General features: G+C 38.7%; 1 protein-coding gene across 2 annotated transcripts; it reads right to left on the bottom strand.

Moving 5' to 3' along the window:
- Nucleotides 1–2,191: 2,191 nt before the first annotated feature.
- CIR1 (corepressor interacting with RBPJ, CIR1) lies at nt 2,192–23,794 on the bottom strand. Of its 2 annotated transcripts, XM_040070192.2 has the most exons (10): nt 23,635–23,794; nt 22,838–22,932; nt 22,229–22,302; nt 21,019–21,032; nt 20,870–20,925; nt 20,462–20,510; nt 20,153–20,270; nt 6,872–6,978; nt 5,358–5,443; nt 2,192–3,733 (listed from the first exon to the last, which is right to left on the bottom strand). In XM_040070192.2, exons 1-10 carry the CDS (start codon nt 23,704–23,706, stop codon nt 3,004–3,006), a joined length of 1,401 nt encoding a protein of 466 aa, XP_039926126.1. In that variant the 5' UTR covers nt 23,707–23,794; the 3' UTR covers nt 2,192–3,003. The 2 variants fall into 2 exon arrangements, with proteins under 2 accessions (XP_039926126.1, XP_058277383.1); XM_058421400.1 differs by lacking the exons at nt 21,019–21,032; nt 22,838–22,932; nt 23,635–23,794 and having other exon boundaries at nt 22,229–22,294.
- Between the last annotated feature and the right edge of the window lie 70 nt (nt 23,795–23,864).

The following is a 23,864-nucleotide window of genomic DNA, read 5'->3' on the forward strand; positions in this document are numbered from 1 at the left end:
TCGGCCTGGCCTCGCCGCTCCCCGGGTTGCCAACCGGAGGGGCGGCCGGGCCCTCGACGGTCCCCGCTCCGCAACCTCCGCGCGGCCCCGCCCCGCACCTGCGGCCGGGCGCGGCTCCCGGCGGGCACCCGCCGGCGGGCCCCGGGCGCGGCTCTGCCGCCGCCGCCTCGGCGCCGCTGTTGTTCCACAAACGCGCGGCAGCGCTGCTCCCGAGATGTGCTAATTGGTACCTGGCTGGCAGGGCGCGGGGTCCCTGTCCGCTCCCCGGCACAAAGTAGGCTGCTAGAAAATTTGAAATTGCCTTTCAGCCTAAAGCTGCCTTACCTGAATGTCATAATTACAGTAATTATGTACATCCAAATTACATGCTAATTAAATTAGAATCAAATCGTTCTAAATCGAAATCAAATGAGGTAGCGAGAATTAATCAATGACAACAACATAAATAGAGAGCTTCCTTCGGGGATATTTATTGTACCGATCCGAGCAGGAGCCCCATCTGGGAGTCACTCTCGTCTATTTACTTTCTGAGCAGCAATAATTTTACGGCGGGGCGGCGCATCCGAAAAGCGGTCCAGGACCCCTCGCCTGAAGCTCCCCGCCTCCCTGCCCGCCCCGAGAGCCCCCCAAGGGATCCGGGAGCCCAGCTCGCCCCGTCCCGACATAGCCCCAAGCCTCCGAGCCAAGCAGCAGAAGAGAGCCCGGCAGAGCCGCCCTCTCGCCCCAGGAGAGCCGCCGGGGCCCGCTCCGACGCCGGGAAGTCCCTGCCACGGGTCCTGCCCTCCCCGCCGGGCTGAGGGAACAACCTCACGGAGCCGCGGCCCCCGCCGCCCAGCCCCGCAGAAAGCTAACCCTATTCCGTGGCTGCTACGAAAATAAATAAATAAAAAACGGAATAATGATACGGCTCAAGCGCCTCTTACCTCCATCCGCGGAGCGACAGCACCTCCTGCCGGGCCCCGCCGGCTCTGCCGAGCACCGCGCTCGGCCCGGGGCGGTGGCGCCTCAAGGCCCCGCGGGCCGGGGCGGGGCCGGGCGCGCGCAGCCGCCCCGCGCCGCGGGCGGTGCCGGCGGGGCCCGTGAGGGCAGCGGGCGAGCGGCGCCCCGGGCCGGGCCTGCCCCGCCCCGCCCCGCCCGGCCCATCGCGGCTCCAGCGCACCCCCGCTGCCCGGAGCGCTCCGGCAGGGCCCCGAGGGTCGCTTCCGTACCGGCGAGGGCGCACAAACTAGACCAGGGAAGGTACCGGGAACAGTGAGACCTTGCTTGCACAGCCACACCAACCTTCCCCTGGCAGGATACGTGGTTTGCTCCAAAGCTCCTACACCTGTACATACAAATACAGATACATCCAAAATACCATGACTTTTCTGCCCGTCTCTTCCTATGCGAAAAGGCAGGATACTCTTTAACTACATGGAAAGGAGTAAAGCGCAGAGCCACAGAAGAGCATACAGCCGTGGATGTCGAGTCGTCCACTCTTCTTCAGGTGGGAGTCAACTGCATTGTAGCTGGCAGGATTCCTGAGCCAAACACAAAACAACTGGAGAGACCCTTCTTTGGAATGGAGGCACCTTCCAGTTATTCCCACCTTTCCTGCTGCACTTAACACAAAAATGTTTTACCAGAATAGGACTTTCCCCTTACTATATTACTCTGTCCTCTCTTACACAGAGGTTTTGTTTAGATTGCTAAAACAGGCATTTCTGCAGTCTCCTCATGTTCTTTCTAAATCAGAGCTTCCACACATCAGTATAGGGGGCTGACTCTACTGCAGGGGCTCTTTAACTCCCAGCTACTTCAGCAAGAATGCCCAGAGCCACCTAATGCAGACACATTCAAAAGGTGACATCTCTTAATGGTTCACCCTTTCAAACTCTTCACATGCACTTAAACGATAAGCCAGGTCACTTTCACCATGTATTATTATACTCTGTGCAGTGCTGAAAATCTTCTGAGTGAAGTGGAAGTGGACTGGTAATAAAAGATAGTCCCATTTGTCCTGTGAGTGAGGAGGCTAAGAAAGTTGCTGGAATACTGGGCACAGTGACTCTATTTCACGTGTCCACTAATGAATGTACTCCCATCTGCCATCCTGAAAAAGCAGAGAAGCCCTTCCTTTGCAAAAAAACCCTTGTGAAGTGTTGCCTTGTGCATTTGTACTGACTCAGAACTCTGAAGAAGATGGCAATTATTACTGGTTTTAAAGAGTAAGATATTTTATTATGGAAGTTCGTAACAACGTACGCAGAAAATGACTGACAATCACTATAAACACAAAAAGGTTCATGAAAACAAAAGGATGACTATTTACAGTAACTTACTACCACAAACAATGAAACACCTGAAACAGTTGAGGCAGTAAATATTCTTTTCATGTCTTGCGAGATGATTGAACAATAACTTGACATTGTACTGACACATACCAACAGGGGTTCAAGATGTTTAGATAGCCCTGACCAAGCTGTACACTGCAGGAGGCCAAAAAATGTTGGCTATATACTTACATGAACTATGTCTCTCTTGTTGTTTTAACTCATGAAATTGATCTCTTACAGGGAACTTTAGGAAAAATGTTTCAGTATGAAAAAACCAGAACCCTCTCCAAGACAATGCTTTGATATCTAAAGCAGTGATCTTATCCAGAACTATCTCAAATGCTTTCTCTGCTCCCCCTCACAGCTGCATCTAAACAGAAATCATGGATGAAACCAAGAGTATCACATACTGCTTTTAAATATTTTAAAATCCTAAAATCAGGTCTGTGAATTACTGCATGTATACAAGAGGTATTTGCCAATAAGCATATTCAGACAGTAAAAAAAATACCTTAACGTTTATATCTAATTTACAAATATTCCAACACGATAGAATTGATGCTGTTGGCTTTATGTCGGAAATGCTAGTTACAGAGGTTGGAAAATGAACAGCAGTATGTAATTGAGCCCTTGTTAAAAGGTATTCATCAAAACCCAGAGAAATTCTTGTTTGCACCTGTCCCCTACACTATCTATTTTTTTTCCTCTCTCTGCTTCTGCTTCTACTGCGTCTGCTCCTTTCTCTGTGTTCCGCTTTACTGCACTTGTCCTCATAGCTTTCTCTACATTTTTTCTTCTCTTTGTGTACATCTGTGCTGGGGCTTCTGGTTTCATTTTTCCTGTGCCGCTCTTCACCAGGGCTTTGACTTGGACTTCTTCTTATGTGCCTTTGCCTGGAACTGCTGTGATTTGAGCACGGGCTTCTCCTGCTCCCTTCATTCATGTTTTGGCTTCTACTATCCTTCTCCTTTCTTTCAGCGTCTCTCGTGTTGGTGCTATGGTATCTGCTTGTGGACTTTCTTTCCCCCTCACAGGAGTTCCATTTGTTGTTCTCTGCAGAACTATCTCGCTTTAAAAGCTTGTACTTCTCCCTGTCTTTGTCCTTGTTACCGTGACTACTGGAGAGATCTTCATAAAGTTTTTCCTTCCTCATTTTTGCCTTTCCTTCTGAATCGCTGCTGCTGCTGCTATCCTCTGAAAACTTGTCTTTTTTTCTTTTCTTAGAATCCATCTTCTTTTGTGCTGTTTTATCTCTGCTGTCAGTCTCGCTATCACTGCTGCTTACTGAAGTCTCACTGGAGGATGAGGAAGAGGATTTCATCTTATGTTTCTTGTGTTTACTTCTGCTTTTTTTCTTTTGCTGCTTTTTCTTCTTTCTATCTTTCTTTTTCTTTTTCTTCTCTAGACGATCCAACTTCCTTTTATTTTCAAAAGAAAAGCACAATCAGACATGTTAAGATATACTAGATTACAAACTAGATTATAATGTAGACTACATTGTCTTTCAAAGTTCACTAGTTCTGATGACCTACACAGTATATACATTAATTTTCATTTAAAAAATTGAATTATTTTCCTTTTTCAGCAAAGTTTCATTTTAAAACTTCTAACCTGGCGTTACCCATAGTAGGCAATCCACAGCTGCTCCCTCAAAACAGGAGTAATAAGATTTTTTTATTTTTTAATTTTCAAAAAGGTAAGTAAGAGACGTCAATTTGGGCCTTGTAACTAGGAATAAATACATTCAATAGTGATTCTTTCCCCCTTGCCAGGCTGCTTTGGAGACTTCAGAAAATCATTGCTGCTTTTGTTTTAAAGGTTAAATACCTTTAAAAAGGTATTTTGAAAATTAAAAAAATGCAATTACTATTCACTTTCGATTAATGATGAAAACTGAGACTAAAACATGTCTTTGAGTTCTTTAGGCAAATAGTACAGATATTTCCAGTAACCTCTTTTTTCACAATTAGAAACTTACATTTTCTATCTGTAAATATACAATATTCCATCATGCACTCGCAAATCAGTGAGTGAAGAGTGAAACTGCTTCTAGTGTATTAAAAAAAATCCCTTCAGACTAATAAAGCCTAAAGGACCCAAATATTTACTAAACTTCAACTTCTAAAATATAAAGGATTGTAAAAATTTCAATGTGTTGGGCCAGCAGAAGTTCAAACAAAAATAACATTTTAAATTACTCTAACGACATACACATACATTCCTTACTCAAAAAGAACATAAAACATGTCCACTATTTTCAGAGAATTATTTATTATATATGTGAATACCATACGTACCTACCTGCTCACGTACCTGCTTAGCCATTCACCTTCCCCCCCTCCTCCCACTCCCCACATATGTGACATCTTTTATCCTAAAAGCCTGTTTTATCTGCATGCCTCCATGGGATCTACCAGTCAGCAGTTAGTATTTTTGATTTTAAGCATTCTGAGGTTATTTCAGGATAACATTGCAAATTAAGAGAGAAAAAAACCTTAAGTCACCTGGCACACAACATCAGTTGGATAAAAGCAAAGCACAGGAACCTCATTAACTCAGACCTTCAGGGAGCAGTCAGCTGCAAACCCTGACACAAGCACAGGGTGCAGCTGGGCCATCCTTGGCCCTGGGATACAGGGTCAGGTTCAGTTCAGCCACAGGGAGAAGATAAACTTTGTCAGGTTGTAAACCAGTGAACAAGAACACAGAATTTTTAATCACAGGAGATACTGTAAACAATGGAGTGGAGAATAGTATCTTAAAATAGCAGCGCAGCATCTCTAGTGAGCCAAGTAGTATTTCAGTATCCCAGTTAAAACTGGAATTGAGCCCCAGTCAAAGGCATCAAAACTAGATTAAAATAAAACAAGTTGATTAAAAATCATGGTACATAATGCCATTTTTGGTCAAGTATATGTTAGACTAAGTTGATTTTCTTCTGTACTGATGGTGCTAAATGGCACCAAAGAGTTACAGTGGCAATCATGGATGTAGTCAGAACTACCTGTGATACATATCCCCTCCCCCGGTTACCAGACTTACCTTAGAAGTTTCTGTTTTTGTTTGGTTGACAGTGATTTTAAAAATTCAACTTCTGGATCGTCATCTCCTTCACTTGTAACAAATTCCTAGAAAAATGCAGTAAGGTTCTTATAGATAAAAATTATATCTTCATTCAGATTTCTGTTTTAAAAGTGGTGCCTTGTATATACCTTATTTTTGCATAGAGACAAATATATTGGTATTACTAAGTCAGCCTAAGACACTGGTTAGAACAGAACACCCATACCAAGTGAAAAACCCCAACATTCTCTCTCAGAACTGAGTAGGTGTTATAATGTGGGGGTTATACAACAGGAGTTATTACTAACATATGAAAAAATCACTGCTAGGGCAAGAAACATTTCTGAAATAGTTAATAAAAATGAACCAGGTTTGAAGCCCACGATTCCCCAGGATAAGTCACCTCATTGTTATCATGCTTGGATGAATAGGTAAGATGCTAGTCCTGCTTGAACTCTGAGTAATTTAAGCAAATTACTTTTCTGTCTCGGTTTAGTCATTAGGAAAATGGGTAACACATCTACTTCACTGTTGTGTTATTAGTCTTTAAATGTGCACAAAGTCTTCTAGCAATGCAAAATACTGTAATCATATAATCTACATACAGTAACGCAATCAGCAAAGCAAAACTACTTTGAAGACCCTGAATTCCTCAAATTATGCACATCTGGTACACCACAGTTCTCCACAGTGATGTTTTTAATTTTAGCCACACACAGAAGACGAAAGAAATAAAGATTAAAATGCTCTAACAAAGAAACCCCAGCACACCTAACATAAAGCAAATATACTGATATCAACATGATTCATTTAACAGTGCCCATATGCTACATTTTTTGGGGTACATAGCTTTTTTAAAGGGCAAGGTACATCCATCTAAGGAGACACAATGAACTGTTGATTTACTGAAGATTTCAAGACCAGCTTGTAGTCATCCCCTCTTTACTAGTGGTTTGACTATCCTGCCATATGAACAAAGGTTACTTCAAGCAGTGCATATTAATCTTTCATTTTACATTTTTATTAAAGTACCTCAATTAGTAAAGTACTTTGAGCTAAGTAAAGGCAATTGAACCATTTTCACTCCCAGAAATAATAACTGGAACAATAGTGAATCAAATTAAAAAAACCCCTTCAGATAAAGCATTCCTGTCAGTAATTATTTGTAGATACTGCCTCAAACTTCATCCAAAGGGTAGGACTACATTACAAGTATGCAGCAGAAGCCCATACCACCCCTTTATGAAAAATTGAATTTCTAGTCGCCCTGAAGTGGGATTTTAATTTATTATATGTGATTTTAAAAGAAGTAATTTATGATTCACCATTCTGTATGAAACAAGGCTGGAAAACTAAGTTTTTGACAGTTTTCTATTGGCCTAGCTATTTGGCTTTCCTATGGATATGCATATTTGAAAACATTAAGTAACAATTCACAAGCAATCACATTTAGATTTACAGACATTTTCAGCTTACTGCTAAAAAGATATTACCTGTGATGGATCATTTGCGGTCAAGTTTCTCCCCAGTACATTTTGTTTCAGTGCAAACCCACTGTTTCTCATCTCCGCTATTAGCTCCGAGGGGTGCATTGATGGCCCTGTTCACAAAAATCACAGTTTGACTATATCATTTATATCTCTCTACCTTTTTTGGACTCCACAGTAGGAATTCAGTTGAAGCTTTGTTAAGTAAAATCACAGCCAAATCAACTCAATAATCTTCTGCTGAGCAAATAATCAGATATGATTTTCTAAAACAGCAGTCTGAAGATTCAGAATGGAAAATAATTGCATTTTTCTATAAGTACAAGGGGATTCTCTTATGTAACTTTGTCATGTTGAAAACAATATATTAGGTAAGTCTAGTAATATATTTTTATTATAGTAAAAAAGCACGGGAGAGCTAAATAAAATACATTAAATAAGACTCAGGTGCCTCCTCTCCTTTAAAACAGTAAGAAAAGGTACCTCTAATATATCACTAATAACTCATTTTTCACAATGACACCAATTTTTGAACCTCAATGTAAAAAGCAGCATTAGAAGAATACATATAGAATATAAAACACATGAAAAATACCCATGTCCTTACTTATTCTAGGGATTGCCAAATATATGTAGCCTCTAGACAGTTATCTCCTCAGAGATTTCTGGTTTTATTAGTTTAAAAACCATGCTATATTTTTCATTAGAGTAGGTGTTGGCATTAAGCACGTGATTTCTTTCTTTGCAAGAATCTAACAAGGAGTAAAATACAGGATGTATTATGTATCCTTCAGACTTGACTGCATAATGTACAAACCTTGTAACTCACTCTTAGGCTTTAATTGAATCCCTGTGATCATAATGTCGAGTACTTATCTGATTAGGTACTTTTTCTTCACCCTAAATATTCATACTCTTGTGAGGTCACTTTCAGTAAATTTCCTTCCCAGTTCCCTCACTAACCTTACTGTCAATGAACCGTGTAAGGTAAATCTAAATTAAAAGGAACGTAAAACAAGGCATGAAGCACACATTTACTATTACTTCAGTAAACTACTGTAAATGATAAGATTAATTAGCCTTATGAAATGTACGGATCCTGCTCTGTAGTTTTAGACTTTCTTAGTAGTGAAGACTGACAAAACTCATAGATTTTTCACACAAACAAGTATTGAAAAATAAAGGGAGACTTTTGCTATAGAAAATATATGGAAAGCAATATAGCACTTTTTCAAAAGAAGTAACCTTTTTCTTAGCTTTCCTGTATAAAATGTTGCCTTGCAGAAACAAACAGGCCTACACGTAAAGCAGGAAGGAATAAAACAAAACTCTGGAAATGGTTTATGGATCCCCTGCATTAATGACTTTCTTTTCACAAATTCCTTATTTTTTGCCAGGCAAAACAATTTTCAAATGAGATACTTTTTCGTCTTCCCTTGAGTTCACATTTTTCTTAAGTAGGGAGTTATTTCCCATCCCACCTGTACTTAACCAAAAGTGCTTTTTCTTTTTATGTGTTACAGTATAATTCTAAACTCACAATTAATGAATGGGTATAGGTACCAGTGTCTACATTTTTGCATATTTCAAATTTCACACCTTGGTCTGCTTGCTGAAATCTACTCTGGCTGGAGCAGAAACTAACATTAGACAGACAACTAATGACATAATTTGGTACCAGAAGAGGCCTTGATTTGAAAAGTCCATATAAAACACATACAATTCAGTCAAAAACCCTCTAAGAGGAAGCCAAAGGGAGACAAAGGGTAGAGCCATGAAAGATTTCTCCATACCAAAGAAACCAAAACGCTTGACCAATTCAAGCCCAGAATACCTCTGTACTCAAAGGCAGTTCCTCCCTATTATTCAAAGAGCCGCTGCTGAACAAAGTAACTTAACTAACTTCTTAGGTATTCCTCTTCAGTGTTTCAGCATTGTACACATTTTGGTACATATCCAATATCTAATTATTCTCATTAGTGTGATTAGATCAATAGAGAAATGCAACTTGTCCAATATACAGCAGACTTGCTAAAGAACCAAGACAGAAGCCCTAACCTTGTGGTTCCCTATGAGGACTATGGTCAGAATTGAGACCAGAAAGACATGAAGGCGTATCAGCCTTCAAAAGAAAAGTTCCTAATTATTTTCCAGAAACAAACGTTTTTGGCACTCTTTGTGCGTAACACTGGAAAAGGGCAAGCAAAATAATTTCTTCTGTTTTAAGAAAAAGCTTGTAATGAATGCCCAACACCACTGATTTTTGTGTATCTGTTTCCTTGTATATTAACAGCATCAAAGAGAAATTCAGAGCTCCACCTACAGCCAGTTGCAATGCAGTATTACCATAGGGACAGTTACCAGACTACTGCTATTCCTGTTTTGTGGACATATACAAGCTGCATCAAATGCACACACAGAAACTTGAAACTAAAGTTGTTTATGAAATAAATTATTTCTGTTTTGGTCTCCCTACAATTGTGAGGGAAACAGTAATTTAGGTTCAGCCTAGCTTGTGAGGAGATTCATGAATCTCCAAGAAGCTTTATTAAATATTTTATTTTTATTATAACTAAAGGTTTTAGAAAACACTAGGAAATGAGATTCAGAAAATAAACCAACCCCATAAACGGAAGTAGGGTCAAAACACAATCCTATTTCACAACCCTTCTGTGTGCAGACCCCAGCCAGGCATGACAAGGGCAGTTGTCCAGAGTGGTTGATTATGGAAGGCACTTCCTTGCAGTACGGCACCTTTGCAGTTTGAAAAACATTAACCTTTTTGAGAGGATGAAACAGATGAACCTGCTTATACTTTTTTTCTGAACAAAGCTCTGATGAGCTTCTTGGAAGTTCTGCTGCCCAGTGACAGCAAGACACGTGTAGGGACACAGTAGGGAGAAAACAATCTCTGATCTGGGAAGTCTCAAGAGACTGTTTTCTACCTAGTTACAAGTCCAGGCTGCTAAGTTCAGTTAAGACATTATATCTGACAATGACTGCACAGCTTAACTGAAAACCTCTATTACTATCTACTTTCTGCAATAGAAAAACAATCAAGAAAATGTTTATTCTCGTAATTAAACTCCTTTGCTTGGAATCAAAAGAATCAAATGCTTGGTTGACTTTCTTCTACCACATCAACAGACTGCTCCTGATTTATATTTTAATGATGTTGATAAGCAGATCTGATTTTCTTTGAAATATCAGTGACAGGTTGAGGTCTCTAAGGATTCCTGGGAACAGCCATTTTACATGACAGCATCGAGGTGTGTAACACTTCCTTTTGAAATGCTTTTTCAAAGAGTCCTAAAAGATGCCTAAATCTGTGAGTAAGTGATCACATTTTGATTTCCACACTATAAAATTTAATAGGGGATTTCTCCTGGCTAATGTAAATGAGAGAGACAAAGCCTGTAAAAGAAACCCTACAAACTGAACCTCACTTAACAGAGATTTGAAAAAAGCAACTTCTCAGAAGTGTCCTTGGCTTCCCTATTAAGTAGTTAAAGTTTAAACCTTGATGCCACCATGTTGCCTGGTAACCTAAAGTGGTAAATCTTTTCAGCCTGCCTTTTGCTTATGACCGCACTTGTGTCATCACCCTCCAAGACTGTCAGAGAAAGCAGTACTAGGTATACCTGGCAGCCCTATGCCCCAGCTGAGTGATTAACTGTAAAACAGATGGTAAGACTGAGCTGAGACTCTCTCAGTTGGCTAAAATCTTTGGCTATAATGATGCCTTATTATTCTTGAACAGCACCCATCAACTTACAAAGAGTCACTCCTACATCAGGCACAAAAATCCTTTACGTGCTATGAAAATCAATCTCTTCATATAGGTCTTCCTTACAGACTTGTGACAGCCTGTGAAGAAGCTGCCTCTGTGACCTCATGCAGGTGAAAACATCTAGAGATATTATACCATGAGCTGGCAGAACTTTAGATACAGAAATCCTATAAAAATAGCTGATTGCTACAACTTCTGACAACTAGTCTCTCAGCATTCTTTCATCAGCAAACTAAAAATAAGTTCAAAGTTACCAAGTTTCATCATCTGTTTCTTATTTTTCCTGAAACAAGTCAAATACAGTACCTTGCTATTTTTGAATATGACTGTCAAGGTTATTTTCTGAAATTCAAATTTTGATAAGGAAAAAAAAAAAAAAAAAAAAAAAGAAAAAGAAAAAAATCTTTAAAACTTTCCTAGATGCCACTTGGCTAAAATGGAACCATTTATCTGCTTTAGAACTAATTCACAGTCTTGGAAAAACTTTTTGTCATATAGTGTAATTACCTGCTTGTGAATATGACATTTATTTTTATGCATTAAGACAACTGACAGCTTCTTATATTTTCTGTAGTTACAGGTACTTAAAATTATACTAAGGTCTTGCACAAAAAAGTCTCCATAGTTAAAGACCCATCAAAGGATTTTTAAAGGGGCTTTTTTTCTGGCTATTGTAATACTCAAGGAACAGTGTTGTTACACAAAGAGGTTACAGTTTCTTCCTGCTTACTTTCCACAGTTGTTCTTGCTGCACTAATTCTCTGTTATCTTCTGTTTAAGGTAGTTTTTAAGGATACAATTCAGATAGCTCAGTTGACTCAAAGAGTTGGGGCACAAAATCTAGAAACTCACAACATGCAATGAAATGTGAAAAGACTGATTTCAGTCTTCAAAAAGCACTACCCAAGTATAATCTTAACTTGACAGCTTTTGGTGCATCTTTATAATACTTGTAGAATTAAATAAACAGAAGAGATGTAAATAGTTTTTTTCCTCAGGCATTTATGACCATCAGTTACACTGGATTGCAGAAGAATGTCATATTAGGATTTCTATACCATATTGTAAATTTGCTTTTTTAAAACAAGGAGCACTGCAATTTCTCATCACACAACTCAGATGAATTTAGCAGAATCAGTTCTGCTTCTGTTAAGCCATCAGGAGGGGAATACAGTTCTGGATTTCAATAACTTAATTGCCTGCCTTTCAGCAAGCTCTGCCACCTTGCATTACTACCCCAAGCCTGTCCCAGAAACCAGAGAAATCTATAGCTGCAATTACTTTTCCATTCTGTCTGTACTTCTCTTGATGCTACAAATGCAGAGTGCAGGTAACACTGTTGTTTTCAGAAGGTTTTCTCTAGGAGGAATGGGCACCCTCAGGAGGGCAATGCCAGCTGTAACACACCACCTAGCAGGCCTCCATTACAATGTGTAAAGCACATTTTTCTAATTATTCAATATGAGGGAACAGTCTGCTAAAACACCTTTTCATAACAACTGTGATCAAATACCACTTTTATTTACTTTTTTTTTTTGCAATAGCTTCAGTGGCAGTGGGGACAGACCATCAAGTTATGTTTGCCAGTATCACCAAAAATAGCAGCTTTACCTCCACCTGCTCATGATGCACAGCTTTGACAGTGTTTGCCCAACCTACTGATAAAAGCTTTCACTACTGTCACCAGTGCAGATAAGCAATCTGAATTATCCTTTACAATCAAGTTTTAAATGGATCTTTATTGTGGAATATAAATGGAAAGCAAAGACATAAGAAACAATAATATTGTAAACATTACTGCCATCTTTGGCAGGGGAAACGACAGTAAGCAGTTGTACTTACATTGTGGCTGCAGTTACAGAACTGATATTTAAGGCTGAATGCATGTCTTGGTTTGCATTCTATGTATTGTTATGAAATTGAGTAAACTATATAAAAGTTACTGGAAATTTGTAGAAAATACTGGAAAAAGTAGATGCTTCATGGTGTCATTTTAATTTCAACTATTTACCTTTATTTTAACTACTGCTCAAAATAGTGTATTTAGAATATGGCTTTTAGACCAGGCTTTTCTCCCTTTCTGAAAATGTGTTCTGGCATGGGATACCTTTCAGTTTACAAATGTGATCATTTTAATCTAAAAACATCACCATCATCACATCATCACACTTCTCCTGACTTGGTAAGAGAGATAATTTACATGAAAATGTAAACATACCAAACCTGTGCATCTGCTATCAATTTGCCAGTATATGTCATGGTCAGTAAACTCCATGCTACCATGCTTAAAAATTTATGAATCAAGGACAAAATACTCTCAGGGCTTCTCTTTTATTGCTACACATTTTTAGTTAAGAAAGTAAGCCTAAAGCATGTTGTCATCATCCTTTCTTATAGGCAGCTTGGACCACATGAGGCTGTAACTCCTCCAAACTGAAATTTATTTGGTTTTCTACACAACTATGGTACTAAAGCCAGGCTTTGCTGGGGAAAAGTAGATAAATAAAGTCCTAGGAAATAGAAAAAACCTCTTTTGAATTAACTAGGCTTTAGAAAACATTCTGCTGGTGATTTTCAGCCTTGCACACAACCACATGAAGGATAAATATACTATGAATGCAGAATGCTGATTTTCTGGGTGGTAGCAAAGACATAACATATGATACTATGCTTTTCAGGTTTGACTTTAAAAGAGAAACAAACTCTAATATCAGAATAGACAGTTGTGTCAATACATCCATATACCTTCTTGTTCTGTCCACTGAGTTTTCTATGGTTTTTGTTAATATGGCTTAAAAGGAAATTGAACAAAAATGGAAAAAAGTTACAGACTGAGCTTAATCACACTCCATAGTCTGTGCACTTTTATGCGGTTGTGACAGAGATGAGAGTAGGCACTTATTTTATCTAAAGGACAAAGAACTATTATCAAAATTATGTGATCATGAGACACAGTAAATTTAGGCTGTCTCTACTAATTCAGAATCAATCATTTTTTACTGATAATTTTTTCATCTATTTCAGAGATGAGTGCATTCAGACCATATTTACACTTCAAAGCAACTGCTGCAGTTGGCACTGAGAGAAATCAGTGACTAAAACCTCTGGCTTTTAATTAGCTCTTCTTCAGAGGGCCTGCAGTTTAACTGTATTTAACACTAGCACAGAATTTTGGTGTAATTTGCCATGCTTTTGTGGTATAGTAATTCAGAGAAACCTGAGTTTCCTTTTTACTTTTTTGGAGTAGTAAAAACCATTTAACATTATCAAACTGTTATTGGAATCCGTATTTATTGATTAAATGCTAAGCACAAGATTTCTAATAGCATCCATATTTTATGCATTCGCAACAAATACCAAGGGTTCTGAAACATAAATGGAGGATTATTCTAAAATATGACAGTTCTTAAAGTATGTGAAGATTTAGTTAAGGTTCCTACTGTTCACAATCATAGGTCTCAGCTGCAGATCATGAAGGAAGGTTTCACACACTGTATGTTTCTACAGATGACCATTTACACAAATATTCACAGTTAACATATTCAAATACCTTTTCTTGGTTACTAAAAATTCAAGATAACATTTAAAAAAACTCCCACATTCCCAATACAAAGCAGACTTTTCTCTGTGGGGGAAAAAAGGGACCACATTTGGTACTTGGGAATTGCACTGAGATACAGACATAATGTAACATAAACATAGATTTTATTTTTTGCTGTCTCCGTGTGACTGGTAATTTCAATTATTCTGGAAAGGTATTTCACCTAAAAATATAAGATCAGTGGAACACACTAAGTCACAGACAGATGGGAACAACAGCCACTGTTAGTTCAGGGGCACTCAGGAGATGAAAAGAGAGGGTGCAAACCCCAGAACTGGGTAATGAGCCTTTAGAAGGCTGCACCTGCACAGCCATACCTAGAGTGGTTTTATCTTGGTAGACCATAAGACACTAGATACACATACACCTTGCTCCATTAGACTTTTACCTTCATTTGCCTGGATTTTCCACAACCTGCTAAGCACTTCACAGTACTTTTTCCTTAGTAATTCCACGGCATGGATCCCATATGGAGCCAGTCAGCTGTAAGACATGCAAAGTAGTCCAGAGCAGAGGAGGATGCTCAGCACTCCCCAAGCTTAGCTTTCATAGGCCAAGCGTGCAAGAACATCTTTTAACCTTACCATCCCACTTCTAACTATGCTATTCATGCAATATAAGACACTAGCCTCACTTCCTACAAAGTAATACCGTTCTTCACAAGAAAGGAACAGATCCATAGTGGGTTCTTTGTTCTAAAAAACATATAATAGAAATTGTAAGCATTCAAGCTTTCATAGCTTTTTAGTAATCCCTTTCCCCATCTGTCCAAACCATTATTGAACAGGATAGGTTGTAGCAGGAAATAAGGGAAGAAAAAAAAAAAAAAAAAAAAAAAAAAAAAAAAAGTAAGTTTGGCCTAACTTCAAGACCAAGAAAGTCACAGGCAATTCTGAAGTGTAATAACAGTATTATTTCAAAACATTTTGCACAGGACACCCAATGATCTCTCTTCCAATCAAGTCAATGGCTTTGACTTTGACAAAAAAACCTCACAAACCCCAAGAGATGCTGCTGGTTAATGATAAAAAAGGATTGTAAAAACAGGCAAACTTCGAGACACTAGTGAGTGCATTTTTTGCTGGTATGCACTCTGTGTTTTCTATATGCATATATACACAGAGGCACGTAAAGTCAGAAGCACAACCAATATTTTCATCTTGTGTGAACTTTGAAAGTTAGGATTTTATCAGTAAAACACTCTGTAAATCAGTTTAGCCCAAAGAAGCATTTTGATTGCCTAATTTACCTTTGTAAAGGAGAAATAAATCTTCTAAGTTGGTCTCTGTAAGCCTCACAGCTGGAACATTCTAACACTACTTTGCCATTTCTAGTGATCAAAGTAAGTTACTTTATATCTAAAACTAAGAATTTCATAATAGAAATAATGCAACACCAGGGGGTGCAGTTATCATGCAATAATTACACTCCTGGGAGATTACAGACAAGGCTGTACCCCAGGGGTGTGATTATCCCATGATAACCACATCCACTGAAATTGCCTTATTGCAAAAATAATCTCTATTCACTGGTGAGCTATTATTCAATAGGTGCTTTTTTAATGGTAAGATTTTTTTTTTCTTTTGTATGACTTACCAGCTAGATTAGTAAAATGGTCCCAGAAGCAAAATAACCAAACCATCATGCCCAAGTTAAGGTACTTGATTGTAACTATTTTGTTTGCTGTAGCACAGCAATGTATGTCAGATCTTGAAAGACAGCAGAACACAGTTCTGTGCCACTGACACCCTCTGGCCTGCAGCCGTTTCACTGGAGGAAACTGAAGGCTGTGACTGGTCTTTGCACACAAAATATTCAACACCAAACCAAACAAGGCAATTGCCAACCAGTTTTATGTGTCAAGAGGAACATCACAAGGTAGTCCTCATATCAGATTAAAAGACAGCTATTCTTCTGCTGAAATGACAGAATCACAGCTTATAAAATTTATGGGAAAGAAAAAGCCTATATTGGACATGATGCGGGGGACAGGGAAAAAAATCTCAATTAATAATTCTTCTTTTTCCTTACGGAGAAACAGAGCAGGAACTTTAGATAAGTCAACTAAATCAGACCTGAGTTTCACTTTCATTTATTTGCAGTCAAACATTTCCTCTGATGCTGAAATAAATGAGTCCAAACAAGACATTTTGTTTCACTCTTTCTGAAACAGGAAAAAAATAGAACAAAACAGAAACTGAACTTGTATCAAGGCCTGCTACAAATCTTTGACAGAGAAGCCAGACCATTATTTAAAACCTATTTGTGCAGAAAGTAGTGATGCCAGTGTCCTTAGCACACCAGATTAAGAACCATGAAGCCCAATGTTCCCACGCACTGACTGGGCAGAGATTTATCACCAGCCAGGATGCTCAGCAGCACATGGACCTTCCAACACTGTGCTGATGCACAGTGTGCTCTAGCAAGGCAGAGTATTTGCAAAGTTTGAAGAATTCTAACCTAAATTTAGCTAGGGTAACTACCACGCACTGCCTAAAAAAATTATTCCACTCAATTTGTATGAAAAGGATATAAGATCGACTTCTATTAGGATGAAAAGATTATAAATCAGAAGAAATAAAGCACTACCAAGTAAGTAACTTCAAAGAAATAGAGCTCTTTCCAAAGAATATAAAAAAATTCCAAAGATTTGCTCTTCAAAAAAAAGAGTTTAGTTATATAGAGCTTAAATTTGGTCCTTCTAATACAATTAATTTCATAAACTAATTGGAATCCTTGTACATTGACTACTGTACTAAAATTTTACTCTGGTTTCACCTTTCTTCTTCATTATTTCTGTATTTCTCAGCTATACCCTTTCATTTATGAGACAATATTTATATTTCAATTTCCTGAAACACCAGCTAGAAAGAAGTTCTCAACTACTTTCTGAATATGGCAATACTTCCTAGCCTTTGAAAGTACTACATGCTCTAATAATTTAGCAGAACATTTTTCAACTCTTTGAGAGTCCATTGCAAATGTATTTTTACACACTGGGTTATTAAAAAGCCCAGCAAATAAATTTAGTACACATTCCAGACCTGCTGTATACTGCCAATAATCACTGTCTATCCTTGAAATCCCTATTCACTGCTCTGCTCAGAGACATGTGTTTTAACCTCTACATTTTACAAATGAACAAACACCTTCAGAAAAATTGAACAAACTTTACCTGACCTTAGAAGCCAAGTAGTTTTGCACTTTTTTTTTTTTTTCTGGTGCTGACAACCACGATAAATGAAAACTGTGGACTATTTCCATATTTTTCACCAGCTTTCTAAGCGTGAGGAGACACTTATGGCATGGAGGAGGGAGTGCTTGGGAAGCAATTCATGTGCAATTCAACTTGTTTCAAGTGCAAGGGACTTTTTTAAACCTAATCATCAGTTCACAAAACACAGAACAGTTTCATAAAAAGATGATCTCATAAAAAGTCTCCATTCCTTCCAAAGCAGCATTTGCTGGAGCCCGTCTAAAGAACAGTGTGGCAATGGACATTTCTGCAGTACTATAAAGCAGCAAAAAATAATCAGGAATTTAGTCTAGAAAGCAACTTAGGAGTGCATGCAATTACTGATAAAGAGAAGCAGGAAGAAACAGAGCTTGAAGAAGTGTATTGCAGAGAGCAACAGATGAAAGTTCTTGGAGGTGGAAACAGATGCAGCAGAGCTAACTGTGAATGTGCAGCACTGTAATAACTGGGCTGAACTCTCAGCAAGGCAAAGTAATTACTCCCATCCCAGCCAACACAGGACTGCTGTCAGGGTTTCAACAACAAAAACAAACAAAGCAAAACCAACCAACCAACCAACACCCACTTTTTTTTATATATATATGGCATACGCTTTAACATACCATGTGGATGAATTATGAGTCTTAGGAGAAGCAGGAGAAGCAAGAATTTGTGTCGTCACTTAACTGTAGTGCTTCATTTACACATATTTCAGAAGTCATCAAAGGAGTGTAAATTAACTTGTTATTAAATCAGATGAAGTTTTAGAAAGGTTTGTATTCCTGAGGCTAGAAAAAGCAGACAGCCTTTTGTATGTTGTAATTAATATTACCACTTTCTCTAAGCCTTGTATTTGCTATTAAATCAAGAACTTTAAACTTTATCTACAGTGTTTTTACATCGTTTCCCTGGAAGAAAGAGAAAGCAGCAGTATCATTACAGCTGACTATTCAAATTCAAGAACAGTGTCTTACAAATTATATATACAAATCCTGATCTGTCGCCCACCTCTACTGCCTAAAAATCCTTCCTCAGCCTCCAAGAGTCTAAGCTCAGCATAACACACTGTCTTCTAAGTTCCAGAGTTGAAGATCAAACGGCACTGGCACAGTCTGAGAACATCTAAGTATTTTTACACTATTTTCCTTCATGCAAAATTCATCATATATGCTTAAATGCTCCCTTTAGACTTAAAAAGATGGTTTGAAAAGCCATTTGGGGGACATCTCTTCAAGTGGGAAACACCCACAGCAAGTCAAACGTTGCCTACGCCTATACAGATAGTTCAGTCAGGTTTGAAACAAGCAGTTATTCTTCTACTGACACTGCAGAGTGTTTGTATTACATTGCCATGAATGATCAGGAATGCATATTCGGGTTTGTGCAAGCACGTACAAATATTTTCTGCTTTCTCAACCAAACACCCCTAAAATTTGCCCACATCACCTGAACTGAGGTGTGGACAGTAAATTCTGTAGCACAAAAGCATCTCTGACATGCAGGAGCTGCACAATACAGTTCTATCACCACCAAATGCTCTAAGCACAGTTTTTTTTCCAAGATAAGAATCATGCAAGAAAGTGATTTAATTTTATAAGCAACTGAACAGAAAAGCTGAGCAAGTCAATTAAAGGATGAGTAATACAATGGCATAATCATCAGATGGTGCCTAAAAAGACAGGAGAGGAAGAGGTACCACTTCCTTTAACTCAACTCCTCCAGGCCTCATCCCAAAGAGATTATGTATCTATGTGACCTAATTCCAAAAAAAAAGATTGTTGGTAGGCTAAATATGTAACAAACCTAGGAGCTGCTACATGAAATATATAACCTGAAGGAAGACAGAAGAAAAGCAGAAACCATCAAGTGCGCAACTGTAATGGTATCCCAGCAAAATCCAAGACATAGCACGTAACTTTAAAGCACAGTACAGCAAGGCTGAAGCCTCATCCACGCTACGTGATGTTTCTTTAACGTCCCCCAATTCTAAGAAACTTAAAAGCATTACAACTTGAGTTAACTCAAGAGAAGTACCATAGGCAAAAGAAATAGTCAATTTGAATGTTTATACCTACTTCCTCAAACATAATCCAGCACTAACTGCTGTGTGACTTCATGTAACAGGAGAGCTAATAGAAGAAAAAAAAATGTAGTTCAAGAAGCAAAAGTAAGTAAATGAAAGGAAACTGGACATTTGGAAGTCTGGGTTTCAGCTGCTTGTCCAATTACACAATTATACATTTAAAAACAGCCCACAAACCTCTCCTTTTCACCAAGTGATTAACAAAGATATAATGATATGTTCGTCTTATCTGAGCAGTTTGCTTAAATTTGAACCGGGATGGTCTTTGAAAATCCACTCATTTTTTGGTAACACAAATTTTGTCACTCTGATCTAAAGCCTCATTGCAGCTTCTCAATTTTAGGCACAGGTAGGATCAAAGCAATATGGAATCTTTTTAAAATGAATTACTAATTAGAAAATTAGGTCCCTGCAATTTGAAATATTTAACTCAAAACTGTGGATCCTACTTGGAATTAACTGTTTTTCAGATTGCATCAACTCTCTGAAATACGATAAACTTAAACCTTCTAAAATTAAACATGATGAGCTCCCCCCATAAGTCTAACCAGAACCTTTAGCAACCATTCACTGCCTACCTGAACCATCACTGGAGACTGAACTGGCATTGATTCCAGAAAGGCCAAATAAGGGACATTCTCGATCAGTGTTTATGTGACCCCACTTGTGGCATTTAATACATCTCACGTTCCGCACCTAAAGGCAACAAAGCCAATTGACATGATTTAGTCAGCATCACAGCCAAACGGTCACAGAAATGTCTGTGTCATCAGGCATAAGAAAAGCTTTGAAACCCACTGTTAAGAGAGTCCATGTGAATGTTCTGCAGTTAGACAACATTTGAAATACACCCCAGCCATCCACAGAGGGAAATTTATGTAACTTGCCTGGATGCCAAATGGCTGATCTCTGATATTCATATCATCCTTAGCGTATCTGTCACACAAACACAAGCGAAAACAATACTCAATTCACTACTATCTTTTAAAAGACATCATACACAAAACGACCTTTTGTTGATAAATGTACACCCATTTCAGAGGTATAATTCCTTTAAACATTGTTTTTAATGCACGTAAAATGCATTTTAATGAATGTAAAAATCAAACAAAAATAAAGATGAGCTTTATTAAAAAAGTAAAGAGTTCCAGGTTAATAGGTTTTACTAATTAAGTGTCAGCACATGACAAGATCACAGAAAATATATCTCTGACCCGCTCAAAAATATAACAGGGGAAAAAAGGGGGGCAAAAGGGACAAAAAGAAAAGTATATGAAAAAATCCAGATATCTTACTTTTCTCGAGGAGCAACTTTTTGCCATTCAAATTTGTATTCAGTCTCTCCTTCTTGCTATAAAACAGAAAACATAGTAAGTTTGAAGTTTTTCAGAATACCATTTAAGTAAGCAAGAAGAAAACGTAAAGAAATAACGTAATGAAATACCTCTTTTGTCTCCTCTTTGAATTTTCAAAAAGCATGCAAAGAAAAGAATTTATGCATTAATTATATATGTAAAATGCAGATGGTATTTACCACCTAAGCTAAAGACAAAACGTTTTATGGTTTATACTAATCAACAGAGCAAATACTCAGGAAGTCGCTTTATTTAAATAGAGTGCACTTACAAATAATCAGCCTCAGTATATAACTATAAATCCTGTAAATCCAGAATCACCTTCTAAAACAATGTTAATTTGTTACACAAATAAAAACCTTAAACATTTTTTGCAAGAGTAGCAACAATACTTCTAAGATATTAAAAAAAAGAAGTTTAGCAATAATTGATACTTTGAAATTGCACTTCCTCTAAGCTTAAGAGATTACTGTTAGAGCTTCTAAAGTAAAATAATTGCAAAACTTGGTCTACATGAATTAGTCCATCCAAGCATTTCCAAGTGATTTAATGCAAATGGGAAAGGTGCATTTTAAAGGGAACATGTTTTCTCTTAGAGAACACATATTTTCTTAGTTCTTCACTTATATTCAGATCTTGCTAAAATTAAGTGACTGATATGTGTGTACACCAGGTATTTAGAAACTTCCATTTATGACTACTAAATAGTCATAGACACACCAGATGCACGTCAGGCAGCACTTTTGACTACTGAATTTCAGCATTTATTATTTTTATAACTTCTGATAATTGATTTCTTGCTCTGGTATTTTCTATGTTTGACAAGCATCAAGTTGAATTATGAGTGTAACTGTTAAACAAAAGCAACTTGCTATTTCTGTAAAGGAGAGCAGGCCAAAATACAGGTTTGTGTTGTCTGAGTCATTGCCTTGGTAAGCTCCAGTCCTCCTCATCCAATGGCTTTATAACTGGCTGAAGAAACACCCTTGGCTGAGCACAGAATTTATGCTGTTTCCTGGAAAGATATTTTATCTGGTTTTCCCTTTCACATTGAACTGTTACTTTAAAAAAACCCAATCATTCTCTTTGAAAGAAATTAAAAGTTTTGTGAGATCAAAATTATTACATATTATATATCTATATCTCTGCACATTCCCACAGAAAGAATGAAAAAATCACACCTCCTAACACTACCTCCCTGTGAACATGTTATTTTAAAATAAAATAGATTGTGTTTATTTCTTCAGAAAGTTTTTAGCTTTGCAGTACTATCTGCCCCAAATCAGAAAATTGCAATACCTTTCTTTGCTCCAGGTGGGGCCTCATACATGAAATTAAGACCATTCTTCACACGCTCATCACCCATAAGCAACCTAGAAAAAAAGGGCAGTTTGGGGTGTCACACACAAAACAGTCACATTGGTAGCACTGACAAAAAAACCCCAAAGACCCAAACCAGTATGAAATTGTTGTGGTAACTAGCATTTTTTATTCATTTGTTAATGTAACAAAATCTGAGTATCAAAAAACCTGAGAGACCAGTCAATGTTTTTCCATAACCTACTGTATACCAAAAATCACACATTTCAATCTCAACTGAAAAGCAGTATGTCCAGAGTTATGAAAATCAGATTTCTGAGTGATACAAACGTATTATTAGACAAGGTTACCGACTGTTCTGTGAAACACAGCATATTTTGAAATTAATTAGATGACACGTACAAACCACTTTAAAGAAGTTCTTGTGACTTCGGCTTAATCAGACATCACTTAATTCTGAATCCCTGCTCTCTCCTACTACTACAGTCAATGGGAGACAGTAATTCAAATTGCTCACAGCAATATGACCTTCACTACCATGAAAACAAGACAGGAGGAAGAAGTGTGTGATCTTGGGCCAATTCTCACCTATTATCATAGGATTCCTGTTCTTTCAGATACTGTTGCATTAATTCTTCTTGTTTCTTCTTATCATATGAAATTTTCTGTTCTGCCATCCATACCTAGTTAAAATAATTAAGCTTCGACTTAAATACAAAAACCATTGCAAAATATATCAGTGTATAAATAACTGGAATACTCAATTGAAAATGTTTAACGAGGGATAATCACCATTCTAATCGCATGAAATACATTATTTTCGTCCAGCATTTTAATAAATGAACTTCCCACAGCAATAATTTTGAGAAACTTCAAGTTCCAACAACATTTACACACTGAAAAGACAGGAGAAAATTTGGTAGCTCAAAAGGAAAAGCAGGCTCAGAAAATACCCTGTGGGCACCACTGTCCTCCCTGCAGTGACCCTTGCTCGGCGAAGTCTGGACAGACCCCAAGCCCCAGCTCCCCTGGGGGTTCCTGGCATGGGACAGAGCTCTGGAAAGGACACCTGCAACCAGCTCGAGGCAGGTATGAAATACCGGGAAAACATGGGCACATCGTCACAGGTGGGGTTTTCCTGGACGGTGTACAGTGGTATTCGTCCTGAGAATCAGGTCTTGAAAAGCCTGGGCCAGGAAAATACGAGTCATGCACACCTGGGAACAAGAAAACCCGAAGCTTCAAGTATTTCTTCACTGTTTTCCCTGCCTCCTCCATCCTCTTTGCCCCAGCCCCGGTGCCACCCCAGGAAGGTGAGGAGCGCTACCCGGGCCGCTGCGGCGCCGGCAACCCGTCCCTCCCGGAGCACCCACAGACTCCCTCACCTTTTTGATGTTGGACTTGGAGGCGGGGTGAAAATCCTTCTTGCACATGAAGTTGGCGAACGACTTCCCCATGGCGGCGGCGGAGCGGGAGCCGCCGGCCCGGCACGGACAGGCACAGCGAGAGCGACAGGGACGGAGGCGCTCCGGGGCGGCCCCGGCCGGGCCTTCCGGGTCGGCGGGCGGGCCTTCCGCCGGCCCCGCCCCGCCCCGCGCCGCGGCTGCCGCTGTCC

The sequence above is a fragment of the Hirundo rustica genome, chromosome 7, assembly GCF_015227805.2.
Source record: "Hirundo rustica isolate bHirRus1 chromosome 7, bHirRus1.pri.v3, whole genome shotgun sequence".
NCBI lineage: Eukaryota > Metazoa > Chordata > Aves > Passeriformes > Hirundinidae > Hirundo > Hirundo rustica.

Coding starts and splice junctions, on each gene's coding strand:
- CIR1 (XM_040070192.2), bottom strand. CDS start 23,706: ATGGGGAAGTCGTTCGCCAACTTCATGTGCAAGAAGGATTTTCACCCC. Junction 22,933..23,634: donor CCAAGTCCAACATCAAAAAG/GTGAGGGAGTCT, acceptor TATTTTAACTAG/GTATGGATGGCAGAACAGAA. Junction 6,979..20,152: donor AGTCTCCAGTGATGGTTCAG/GTAGGCAGTGAA, acceptor TTTTGTGAACAG/GGCCATCAATGCACCCCTCG.